This window comes from Cottoperca gobio, chromosome 1, assembly GCF_900634415.1.
Source record: "Cottoperca gobio chromosome 1, fCotGob3.1, whole genome shotgun sequence".
NCBI lineage: Eukaryota > Metazoa > Chordata > Actinopteri > Perciformes > Bovichtidae > Cottoperca > Cottoperca gobio.
Window position 1 is genome coordinate 26,163,389 of NC_041355.1, and position 13,129 is coordinate 26,176,517.

A 13,129-nucleotide genomic window follows, 5' to 3' on the forward strand; every position below is an offset into this window, starting at 1 on the left:
AGTGTCTCAGGATTGCCCTTACCCCTTATGAGCCAGACTATGCTGAAATAACTAAATCAAGGCAGTGTAATTTCTCTCACTGACTCAAACAGGCTCAACATGACAGAAGTCTGATATGTTTGTAGTTCTATAGGAGTATATCACCTGACTTAATGTAATGCATTCTTAGTGTAAATGCAAAGACAGATCTGCTTTATGATTCAAATAAGCCTACTTACTGTTAAATTGTAAAAATGTATAAGATATGTATGTTATTGTGAGTCTGATGACTGTTTTACTATGTTCTATTTGCATTTAGTATTTCATTCTATGGATATGGTCTTGTTTTCAAAGCACCTTATGTATACTTGGAAGTGTTGAGGATATAATAACATATATAAAAAACAGGGCTACTTACTGGTAATGTGATGAATACTGTTTTATTATATTCATCTTTTTTCTACATTAGTGGACATGGACTCATGTCTCCTTGGTTTTAAAGATGCAACATTTTTCACTTTTGTGTCAAGCCTTGTAACCACAGCTTTCCTACTGTTTTGTATGGACTGGTGCTTTCTGCAATTAATTATGGTGATACAATTAAAGTGAAGAAAAGGGATGCATGTGACTAGTATGTATTAGTAACTCAAATCAAATCAAATGTATTTATATAGCCCAATATCACAAATTATACATTTGTCTCAGTGTGCTTTACAGACTGTACAGGTTACGACACCCTCTGTCCTTAGACCCTCGCATCACACAAGGAAAAACTTCCTAAAAGAAACCCCATAACCCACATAATTAAACATAAGTAACTATCAACACTACTGTAAGTAAGAGTTATTTGTAGTAATTCATTCACAAAGTATTGTGTGGCCCACAAACCCCCAGTGATTTTCCTATTTGGCCCACTTGCTAATGAAGTTGAAAAGCCTTGTTGTACGAGTTAACCAACTCCAGAACATGTAATGGAGCACGAAGAAGAGTTTTAGAGGACGTGACGCTATCACGTTGGGGAACTTCCTGTACACGCAGGGTCCGTTCCGCAAATCGTCCGCTGTTCTGGTTCAGAAGGCCAAATAGCGACATTTCGGTGAGTTTAAAACTATTTAAATTCATAAAGTCTTATTTCTTACAAAGCTATTTTAAGTCACATCCAATAGTTGATTTATTATTATTAATATCTGAACCTGAAAGCATTATAATTACTTCACCTCACACGACCTTTGTGCAAAAGTCCTTGACAGTATGTATTCTAATTTGGCTTCTAACGCTAATCAATGCTATGATAGCGATAAGACTTTACTTTTCTCTAAATAACCCCGGAGTCAACTGACATTTATTGTGCAAGTGCTGCGAACTTGAGTGTCACAGTGGTACTTTGTGCGTGCTTTGCAAGATACTGTTTGCTAACATTAGCTAAACAATGTCATGCTACGTTAGCGGTAACGTTACATCAGGGTCAGTTTAGGTAAAAACAAAAATCACATCGAAGTTAGTTTGCTGTGCCTCAGTATATGACTTTGTCACACAAGGTAAGACGAGTATATAACGTCAGCAGCTGAGAAACGGTAACGTTACATCACCGTGCAGAACAAAATATGTTTATCAGTATCTTATTCAGTGATTGTTGGTTTTGCGGTGCACAGCTGGTTTATCCTCAGAACTTAAAGTTACATTAACGTTAAAAGTTCACACTAGGACTCGTATGATAACCCAAAACATTGCAGTGTCACCGTTTAGTATTCGTCAGATTCAACCTTGCGCTATTTAGATTATGGCTGACAACTGGGAGAAGCAAGAGACTGCTGACTTTTAACACGTAGAGACCCGTGTTTGCTTCAAATAATACATATACGATAATGCTTTGATGCAGTCGCTATTTTTGAACTGTTCCTCAATGTTATCGTGTCTGATTTCAGCTTCAAGACGTGATGGCTGCAACATCGCGTTTACTTTACTCCTTGTCAAGGCCAGGTAAGATTTCAGCACAGAAACATAACCAGTTGCCCTTACACAAACACTAGGACTTTGAGTGCAACTAGCATGATAGTAGTTTAACAATATATATTTTTAAATGAATACAATTTGTACAAAAGTTGTAAAATCTTAAAATCACATAGGTGTCAATATGAGCCATGTCTGATTAAAAATAAATAGATCTACTGGCTCTCAGCAGATGGCCAAACACAAGAAGTTGTGTCTTCGTAGCAACACACAATAGCATGTTGTCAAAAACATTGGGTACTGTGTAGTATCATTCAGATGTCTAGTCAATGGGGTCTCAATGATAATAAACTTTTTTATATTTATATATATATTTATATTTAATTATATCTCCTTTCAGGCACTTTTGTGACCAGCCATAATCTAGTGAGGTTCTTCAGTGTGTCCACACAAAGGGAAGGATTCAGTAAGTACCACTTCAACACACAAACACTGCTCATTGTGTTGTTTTGTTGTCTTTTGATGTGTCTCCTTGAAGGGCTCTAAATACTTTTCACCTCCACTTTTCGTCTTACATTACTGTGAACTTTTGTAACTGTATGACATATTCATAATTGTTTGTTGATCGGGAGACAAAAGAACAGAAACACTGAGTGTATACTACTGAACATGTTTAAAAAGCCCTATCTATTTATATATAAAACATAATAATTCCTTCCCTTATTTCCAGCCTGGGCCTTACTTTTAACATGGAAACTGTGACATGGACTATAATCCCTGTGTGGTTACTGGACACTCTGGTGGAGGAATACATATAATACATACAATACATATAGATCACTCGGCTCGTGCGTCGATGAAGAACGCAGCTAGCTGCGAGAACTAATGTGAATTGCAGGACATAAGTGCTAGGATCTGCATGACGTAAATGTTATTATCTGCTCATGTCCTCAAGGGAGTATTGGAGGGTCATAAATATTACCCAATCGCAAAGCACCCTGCTGAGGACAAATGTAAAAAAACACAAATCATGAAAAAACACTTTTTTTGTCCTTTAAGAAGATGTTTAAGTGATAAGAGGAATGACTTGGAAAGGTTGATGAAAGTGATTGAATCTTTCTGTAACACACTCATACATGTTCACATTTCACACATAAACACCAGCTTGCTCACCTGATTGTGTTTGTGTGTGCAGAGTATGTGAATGCCCAAGAGCTCCCGACAGACATGAAGTCCATCACAGACCGAGCTGCTCAGACGCTGCTGTGGACAGAGCTCTTCAGAGGTCAGCTGAATGTCACACAGATCTAAATAACGTTTGCATTTTACAGATGTGAAATTATTAAATAGTCAGTTTTCCTTAAACAATTAATCTAGCATTTATTTTGCTTTTACTGCCAAAAATCATTCATGCTACAGCCTAGAAAAAAAGAGAATGCATGATGTCAGTTTTTCTTTTTTCTCATTCAAACATGGTGCCAGGTCTTGGCATGACAATGAGCTACCTCTTCAGAGAGCCCGCCACCATCAACTACCCGTTTGAGAAGGGGCCACTGTCCCCTCGCTTCAGAGGAGAGCACGCACTGCGCAGGTGAGGACCACTCGGTGGATTGTGGGTCATATGAGTAGTGAAAAATGACATGCATTGGGATTTCAGTCAAATTGCTAAAAAGAAAACTTTCAGAAGTTAGAATGAATTCACACACAGATTTGTTTTATTACAATAGATTAAGTCAATGTCATGCCGATGACTTGCTCAGCATTTCCCAACACTGAGTCAAATTCATTGCATACTCTCTGAATATTAAGTCATCGTAGAGACAGAAATGAAATAAACAGGACTCACTGATTTCTCCTGCAAAATCTATCAGTCAATAAATCAACGGGTATTTAAAATGCTATTCTGTTCCCTGAATGATACACCTCTTCAGGGCAACATCAGCTTCAAAGTCAGATCTTGGAATTTAAACCTTTTTATGATATTAATGAATAAAACTTGCTTTAGTCTTCGTGTTATTGTTTTTTTTTTTTTTTTATCTTTAAAAAAAAAAGAAATAACAAACATCATACGTTTTCCCTTTTGCTCATCCTTTCCATGCTTTTCCCTCGGTCTGTCTCTGCCATAGCGGCTGAGCAGCTGCCCGGCCTCTCGCTCTTCGGAGGCAGATCATTAAATGAACAAGTTGCAAAGACAAATATTTCCCTAGAATTTTGAATTTAGCCCCTTAAAATAGCTCAGTGAGCTCCTTGTTGTCAACTGAACAAGATACTGATTATTTGTCAGCCCCGTTTGTTGGGCAGTTGAGAAACCAACAAAGTTCAACTTTAAGAATTAGCAATATGAAAATAATATTCAACTTTGGGAGGATTCTGCAAAACGATGATGAAAACTTTTTCCTCCCATCGTGACGGTCACATGACCATCGTTATTGTGTCATTGCTAACCATTTCCTCTGTTAAACTACAACCTGCTGTGTTCAACTGTGTGATGAGGCTGGTAGTAGGATAGGAGAGCGTCCTTTCAAAACACACAACATGGACACTGATCGCTGTCTGGAAGCACCTTAACACCTGCATTTGGAATAAGCTGTATTGAATTGTCTTAGCATATAAGTTAAAAGTGACCAAAGCACAGACTGACATTTTATAATATTAAAGGGGGTCCTTGGAGCAGCAGCAGCACTCTAGATCAAACCTTAACAAAGTCTTTGTAATAATGTTACACCAGGTATCCTTCAGGAGAGGAGCGCTGCATCGCCTGCAAGCTGTGTGAGGCGATCTGCCCTGCGCAGGTACACACACACACACACACACACACACACACACACACACAACACCCTCTAGATGTGGCTTGATTGCATCATGTCGTCTTTTTTGAATATACAAGATAAAACTACTTTGGCTGTATGTTTGTTTAAACCATGAGTAACTGTCTTTACTGTGAATAATATTCAATCTCAATATCAGATCAAAGGAAAGTCTGAGCTCGAGCTCTGTCAGTGTGTCTCTTCATCTCCAACAATGTGTGTGTCCAGGCCATCACCATCGAAGCAGAGACTCGCGCTGACGGAAGCAGGAGGACGACTCGCTATGACATCGACATGACCAAATGCATCTACTGCGGCTTCTGTCAGGAGGCCTGTCCTGTGGACGCCATCGTAGAGGTGTGTGTGTATGATGCAGATGATGTATGACACACAGGGTGTCTACATGTTTAGACATACAGTAAAGTGAGGTCACAGATCACATGATTGTTGGATATAAATTCAAGGGTTGGGTATTTACTGATCTTTTTCATGTCGTAGGACTTAATGGTGATTTTTTTTTTTAATGTTTGAAATTCCGGCCTCTCCTCTCTTCCTGTTAATCCTGCGCTTACCTCTGATCACTCTCTTTTCTTCTTTCTTCAGGGTCCTAATTTTGAGTTTTCCACTGAAACCCATGAAGAACTGCTCTACAACAAGGAGAAGCTTCTCAACAATGGAGACAAGTGGGAGGCCGAGATAGCTGCCAACATACAAGCTGATTATCTCTACCGATAAACCACACACACACACACACACACCCCGGTTAATGTCTCTGACACATACGTCCATACTGTACATACTGTGAGAAGACAGCTGTGGATGTGCTTCAGGGTAGGAATTGGGTTTGCAGAGCATCTTTATTTCAAACCAAACATCACCATAACATTTCCTCTGGTGTCCGTGTCATCCCCTTCTCATGATGAATATACTTTGATGTCTTTGTTTGGATTACATATTTATTATAAAATGGCTGTCTATGTGATGAGTGTACAACAGTCCAGCTGCCTCAACATGGTCCAGTCCTCCATGTGGTGTTTCTGGACTAGGTATGAGAGCTGTGGCAGTATCAGTGCTGTCCACTAATTGATGAGACTGCAGACTTCTGATGTCCCACACAAGTATACATGGACTTTGTTATGATCTTGGATGTCAGTGCATAGTTTTATGGTCTTTGTTCTGATTCCACCCTGACACTAGAAATAAAATGGTATGAAAAACACACGATGTGTCGAACATGTGTCTTGATTTTGGAAAAAGAAATGACAACAGTAAAACACATCTCAAGGTCTTCAAACTGAGCAGACCCTGTGACCCCAGTGAGAAGCTCTTGATAAAAGCGAGTAAGTGGATCTTTTGTCTGAAACACATTGAGAGATTGAATCGGGTACATCAAGTCGTATAAAGGGTACAATGGCAAAGATGGCCTCCCACATTTAATTCAGCCGAGCCCTTTAAATGTCTCTAAAGTCCATGTGTATGTGTTGCCTACATACATCAATGTTGAAATGTGATTGTTGAAACAGATTTTAAGGTATCTTCTCCTTTTGTTAACCGTGAGAATCGATTCAAAACTGCTCCCAGGTGTGCTTCTCCCCACCCTCAGATCTTCCAGCATCTTTGTTATGTGCTGATGAACGAACCGGAAACTAAAGCAGAAAACGATCCTAATGAAAGTGACTTTGGGCCGGAGAATATCCTAGCTGAAGAGAGACTGGGAGAGACGGGGTCTCAGTTCTTGTTTTGTGGCTGTGTTAGTTCTTATTGAAGCACTCCTGGTTTCTTACTGTGCCATGTAGCAGCTCCTCTCTCCAAGATCTACAATCTGTGTTGGAATCAATTATCACAAAAATCATGTGAGTAAAAAATAAGAAACTGAAATTGGTTACGATGCAACGAGCTTTGCACATCTGGATTTGGGGATTTTCTTCCATTCTTCTTTGCAGATCGTCTCAAGGTCTGTCAGGTTGGATGGGGACTGCTGATGGACGGCCTTTTTCAGGTCTCTCCAGAGATGTCCAATTGGGTTCAAGTCCGGGCTCTGGCTGGGCCACTCAAGGACATTCACAGAGTTCTCCCTAAGACACTCCTGCGTTATTTTGGGCATGTGCTTAGGATCGTTGTCCTGTTGGAAGGTGAAACGTCGGCCCAGTCTGAGGTCCAGAGCACTCTGGAGCAGGTTTTCATTCAGGATCTCTCTGTACTTTGCTCCATTCAGCTTTCCGTCGACCCTGACTAGTCTCCCAGCACAGTTGTATTGCAGAGATGGTCCCAGTGCTAGAGCTACACACAGACCAGGAGCTGACTTCACTGGCCCCGCTGCCGTGTCTGCCTCTATTTCACCATTAAGGCCCATGTGGCCAATCAAAAATAAAAAAGCTATTTAAGACAGGAGAGCTGTGCTGTGCTCACAGTGGCCTTAAAAAGTAAAGAATACTCAAATAAATTATTTTTGGTGCAGGATTAGAATTTATTTTATATTGTATTCTAATACAACAATATTGTTTATATAACAGCAATCTCAATAATTAATAACTCAATAATTAGGGCTGTACAATACATTCGTGTTCATATATTAATGGCTCAGAAATAAGATTGTTTCCATAACTGAATTGAAGCCGATGATTCTCTGCACCAGCCTCTCCGGCTCTCTCCCCTCATCTGAACAACTAGACCAAGTAGCTGGAGCTGAAGCTGGAAGCTGAGGGTATCAGATCTCATCTAAATGAATCCCATTTTCAGCTGCTTAACTAACATTAATAAATATAATTGCACATTGAGAGGACAAGCGGATGCTCAGCTCAGAATGTCTTAAGGTGATTAAATATATAGGTATGATCTTAAAAGCATGACAGGGATTCAGACTATTACTAACTGCAAGCTTTAGCTGTCGCTCAGTATGGTTTTGAAGGTTGAAGCAATTGTAGTTTCTTACTGAATTAAATGAAAACAGGATAAATTAATCATTTTTGGTGTGTGAAACTGAGTATCATGAATGCCATGGAACATTCAGTGTGCAGCATTATCTCCATTTTGACAATTCATCATGTCTTTTTATGACGGCAGGCTTTTCACACTGCCTTTAAAGTACGGCCATTCAAACCAGGGAGACACACTTTCCTTTAGATGTGGTCTGATGACGTGCTGCACGAACTCTTCAGCCTTATCAGGCTTAGGCTACGCAGAAGTATTAAGAATTAAAGTAAGATACAAAGAAGACAGTTTGGACTGTTGCTGTCTGTGAGCACCAGGTGTGGTCCACAAGTCAGTCCCTGCTTCTCTGAGATTTGTCTTTTAACCAGTCAAAGAAGTTTTCATCGATCACAATTTGTCCTTGCCCATCACCTGAAAACACAACTCAACCAGAGCCTATAGGATCCTAATAACAGTGAAGCACAATACCTGTAATAAGGTAGAGATTCAAGCAGGGGACATATCACCTTTGTTTAGTTTTTGAAGTTTCTACTATTTTAGATGAATGTGGGAAGAAAGTATTTATTGGAAATGTATTTTGGACAGAAATTGGCAAGTGATATTCAGTCTCAGTTATGTTCCATTCCAAATAGATAAAGGCTGCCATAAGGCAGAAAGGGATCATTAACAAATGAATTAAAAGCCTATAATCTATATTTTGGATATATTATATAATGTCAGTGAAGACTTGTAATGATGGACCCACAAGGAATGATCAGCTGAATGCGTAGCTGCCCTCGATCTGCACTCTACTGAGAGCATCTCTCTAGTTCGGTGTGTTTTTGAGTGTACTCTATGAATGTAGTTGTTAAATCAAGTACACATCTTTGGAAACACATTGTGATTCTTCTTTGATGTTTTACATTAGGAACTGGCAGTAGCTTTCCAGAGGCGCAGTGTGGCTGGTTGTTTTTACAAAATGTTATATGACTTGTGCATTCATTAGATGACACACTCACTTTTCTAATATGGTAACTATAAAGTTTACATACACAGATGCCTACATTCTTCCTATCAGCAGATGTGACTATATAATAATAATAATAATAATAATAATAATAATAATAATAATAATAATAATAATAATAATAATAATAATAATAATAATAATGTATTTATAATAATTATTTAAATAGCACTTTTCAAGCAGAAGCACAAAGTGCTTTCCAGGTTAAAGCCGTTTGTCACATCTCTTTATATAAGGCACTGGTACATTTGTTGTAGAACGGTAATCCTGTGTAATCAATATGTGTAAACCTTGTATTTCAATCGCTTTTTTCTGTACAGAAAAAGACAATCTATTATGGACCTTGCATTATGTTACATATACTGATAAAGTGTATAGTGTGTATATATATATATATATATAGTGTATATGAGACAAGAGCTGTGACGAGCTGGGAACAAGCTTGTCATGTTGGTGAGGCAACACCATAGGCTGCAGGAACAACTACGCAAATAAACGTGTGCATATAAGAGGGCAGAGGACAGCCCTGTACTCTTTTATGCACACGTTTGCAACCTACCATAACTAAATAGAGGTTCAAATTTGTGTTTATATGAAATCAGGGTGAAATTAAAAATGCTCTCAATCCAGCATAGTTTCATTTTAAGATGGTCATTAGTAGTACTTTGGTATTTTGTTCTGCAGACAACAGAAACTGTCAGTCTAAAACCAGAAGAACACCTGAGCAGGACTACTGGTAAGTACCTTTCACTGGTTTGGAGCAGAGGCAATGTTCTTTCAGTTTAGTCTTTTGTTCAGGTCTGTCCATTAGGAAGGAATATTATGAAAAGTTGTTTTTGTTGCTGAGTCATGGGGCAAGTGAATTTTACGTCTCCTCAAATACAGAATGTAAAGCTGTTGTGACCTATAGTCTGAAGGCCATGCAATGTTTGCTTTTATTTTCTAGTGTTTAGTTTTTGATTGACAGTGGAACATGTTGAATCTCACACAGGAATGTACTTAAAAATCCAATAACGCCAAACATGTCTATTATGAGGATATGAATTTTGTGTAAATGTGTATTACATGATGCCAAAGACATTTAGAGTATTTTGCATTTGAAAATGGTGAAGCCAAATACAAGCATGGACACCATGGCATTTAAAATGTTGGCATTTTATGGATTTAACCACTAAACTCTAAATATGTTATGTTAAAATATGTTATATGCATCTAAAAAGGCAGTGGTTTGTAATTAATCAGACTTTTTGCAATACTCTCCAATAGGAGTTTTCATAATTCAGATTCAAATGTCTCAGAAAAGACTCTAGAGTGTTTGCTGTTCCAAACTATTTCGCGACCCCCCTTGCAGTACCTCCGCGAAATCCATGCACTGAAAGACAATGCTTTGGAAACAACCATTTCCAGCAGTGGGAAAAAGCAAGTACAAAGGAAAGAAGAGACATGATCCAAGCTGAAGTCCGGAATTTGGAAGAAGAGGCCTGGACAAAATGGGACCTCCCCAAGAGGAAAGTCATATGGGCGGAGTTATGGAAGCTGGAACCTTTCTGCATCTCATTCATGCTGCGGTCAGTATACGACACACTCCAACTCAAACAAATCTTCATAAGTTGGGCATGAGGGAGGATCCACAGTGCAAGAGGGGAACTATGGGAAAAGGTTGCATTTCCCCCAGGTCGTCCAAACAACCTTGAGGCCAGATGTGGTCTGAAGAGGCTAAAAAGATCATCCTAATCGAACGAACAGTCCCATGGGAAGAGGCCTGCGACCAAGCCTTTGAAGGGAAGAAAGCAAAATGTCAAGACCTGCAACAGGATTGCAGGAAGAGAGGCATGACTATTCCCAGTCAAGGTCGGCTGCAGAGGAGTCCCTGCACAGTCAGTGATGAAAATACTCACAACTATTGGAACAGGAAAAGGGAGGAGTGCAGCCCGCAGGTTGGGTGAGGCAGCAGAAAGAGCCTCTTGCTGGCTATGGAACAGAAGGGTAGAGTTGAGCTGGAAGCCAGGAGGAGATGGGCAGTGATTTGGCCACTACTGCCGACCCGCCAACGGATGTTACGGTTAAGGGTCAAAACACTGGATGAATGTTGGAAACCTCCTGAGCAAGGGTGCAGTCACCAGTTTATCTGTTTAGGTGAGAGAAGTAGAAGCATCTTCAGGTGTGTTTCCGTCCATACATTGCCCTGCGTTCCTTATCTTTGAGTACATTTATTGGCATATTGAAATTTCCCGATATAGATACAGTGAGACCAAGGTAATTACATTTTGTGTGTTATTCAAAGCAAAATGGTATTCTTTTTCTACACATCTGTTGTTGCTTTTTTAAATAAAATGTAAGTCCTTGGCGCAGTTATGGCAGTACTGTTCCAGGATGGTCAGGTTATGTTGAAGACCATCTCTGGTCGGGACAACAGAATAATATCGTCTGCATAAAGCAGGTATCTAATCACTGTGTGTAAGAGTGTCAGGCTCTGAGCTGCTGAATGCTCCAACTGGTCAGCAAGTAAAATGTACATACAGGTTGAATAAGGTCAGACTTAATCAGCATTCTTGCTTCACACTGCGTCCTTGAGTAAAATATTATGTTATTTGATTGTTAGTTTAAGGTAACTAATATAAAGTCATATACCTTACCATATAGTCCGCTTTAGGGATTTTGAAGAAATTTCCTTTATACCAAATGGAATTGAAGACTTTTTTAAAATCAATAAAACAAGCAAATTTTTTCTCTCCCTTTTTTTGGTGGACATGCGTGTCAATTAAAGTGTGTAATGTGTACATATGATTGGAGGTTCAGTAATTTGGAAGAGAGTCAATTTGAATTATGTTTTTTTCTTGAATAATGGCATTTAGGATAAAGCAGAATATTTTCTCAAGTTGACACAGATCCCTCTGCAGCTATTAGTCTGATTTATATCCATTCGTATAGATTGGTGATCAGCCGCTGGTTCCAGACAGCAGCCAGCAGTCAGTCATGTTGGACACTTTAACAGTTGCTGTTTGTAACTCAGGGGTAATGTTCTTCAGCATTCATGTTTGATGTAATCTGATCTTTTTTTCAGTTTGTTTGTTTGTTTGTTTGTTTGTTAACCCTTTTTGTGTAATCTAATGGATTTTGGTTACTTTTGATGGCTGATTTAAGGTTGTCTAACTTTTTTTGAATTTCTCTCTCTCTCTCTCTGTCTGTCTGTCTGTCTCTCTCTGTCTGTCTGTCTGTCTGTCTCTGTCTCTCTCTTTCTCTCTCTCTCTGTCTCTCTCTCTCTCTCTCTCTCCCTTTCTCTCTCTCTCTCTCTCTCTCTCTCTCTCTCTCTGTCTATCTGTCTGTCTCTCTCTCTGTCTGTCTGTCTCTGTCTGTCTGTCTGTCTCTCTCTGTCTGTCTCTCTCTCTCTCTCTCTCTCTCTCTCTCTCTCTCTCTCTGTCTGTCTGTCTGTCTCTCTCTGTCTGTCTCTCTCTGTCTGTCTCTCTCTGTCTGTCTCTCTCTGTCTGTGTGTCTCTATCTCTGTCTGTCTGTCTGTCTGTCTCTCTCTCTCTCTCTCTCTCTCTCTCTCTCTCTCTCTCTCTCTCTCTCTCTCTCTCTCTCTCTCTCTCTCTCTCTCTCTCTCTCTCCAGAGGCTGTGAGACTTGTAAAAGGGCCCAGCCGTTGTTCAGGCAAGCTAGAGGTGAAGTCTGGTCAGTCGTGGGCTTCAGTGTGTGAGTCTTTCTTCAGCTCCTCGGCTGCACTAGTTGCCTGTAGAGATCTTCACTGTGGGTTTCCAGGTCATTACCATGGGAGGCAAGATGATGCCCATTTTCAAAATACAGAACACATCTGGAGTCCGGTCTTTAAGTGTGAAGGCAAAGAGAAGCATCTTGCGGATTGTCCCTCCAGTACTCTCAACCACACAGAAGAGATACTAAGTGAATGTGGAAATACTTACCTGACCTGTATAGGTAATAATCAAGTTGTTATTTTTTAGAGGATTTAGTACTTGGGTGTTACAGGAATAAAACATTTGAAACGTATGGATACAATATTTATGCATATTGTCTTTTTTTCATTGCAGAACGTCCACCTGAACCTTTTATCACTGTGTATACCTCGCAAGGAATTGTTAATGACGATGTCCTACAGATTTTCAAGGGCCATCACTTTGCCATCTCTTGCTCCTACACTTCATCTTACAATATATCTTCCATGCGCCTACGGTCTGGTGTTTACAGTGAACACCCCATTGAACAGACCCAGTCACCTGAATATGGGGAAGCCATCTTCATCTTTCCTGCTGCAGAGGATGCCCACCACGGGATCTATCAATGTGATTACAACTATAATTTCAATTCTGAAATGTTCTCGAAGCCAATGACTGTGTCTCTCACTGTAAAAGGTAAGCCTGAGTTTATCAATGCAGCAGACAAAGTAACCAGTTAATTCCCAAGTTATAGCTTTTAACATCCTGACTACTGACTGTTCTCAA

General features: G+C 39.6%; 1 protein-coding gene across 3 annotated transcripts; it reads left to right on the forward strand.

Annotated features, from left to right (window-relative positions):
- Positions 1-940: 940 nt before the first annotated feature.
- ndufs8a (NADH:ubiquinone oxidoreductase core subunit S8a) lies at positions 941-5,957 on the forward strand. Of its 3 annotated transcripts, none has more exons than XM_029451931.1 (8): positions 941-1,075; positions 1,905-1,959; positions 2,330-2,395; positions 3,125-3,214; positions 3,412-3,520; positions 4,658-4,721; positions 4,965-5,093; positions 5,340-5,957. In XM_029451931.1, exons 2-8 carry the CDS (start codon positions 1,917-1,919, stop codon positions 5,469-5,471), a joined length of 633 nt encoding a protein of 210 aa, XP_029307791.1. In that variant the 5' UTR covers positions 941-1,075; positions 1,905-1,916; the 3' UTR covers positions 5,472-5,957. The 3 variants fall into 3 exon arrangements, with proteins under 3 accessions (XP_029307791.1, XP_029308574.1, XP_029306961.1); XM_029452714.1 differs by lacking the exon at positions 941-1,075 and adding an exon at positions 1,126-1,228; XM_029451101.1 differs by lacking the exon at positions 941-1,075 and adding an exon at positions 1,485-1,517.
- The last annotated feature ends 7,172 nt before the right edge of the window (positions 5,958-13,129 follow it).

Coding starts and splice junctions, on each gene's coding strand:
- ndufs8a (XM_029451101.1), top strand. Junction 1,960..2,329: donor TTACTCCTTGTCAAGGCCAG/GTAAGATTTCAG, acceptor ATCTCCTTTCAG/GCACTTTTGTGACCAGCCAT. Junction 2,396..3,124: donor CACACAAAGGGAAGGATTCA/GTAAGTACCACT, acceptor TTGTGTGTGCAG/AGTATGTGAATGCCCAAGAG.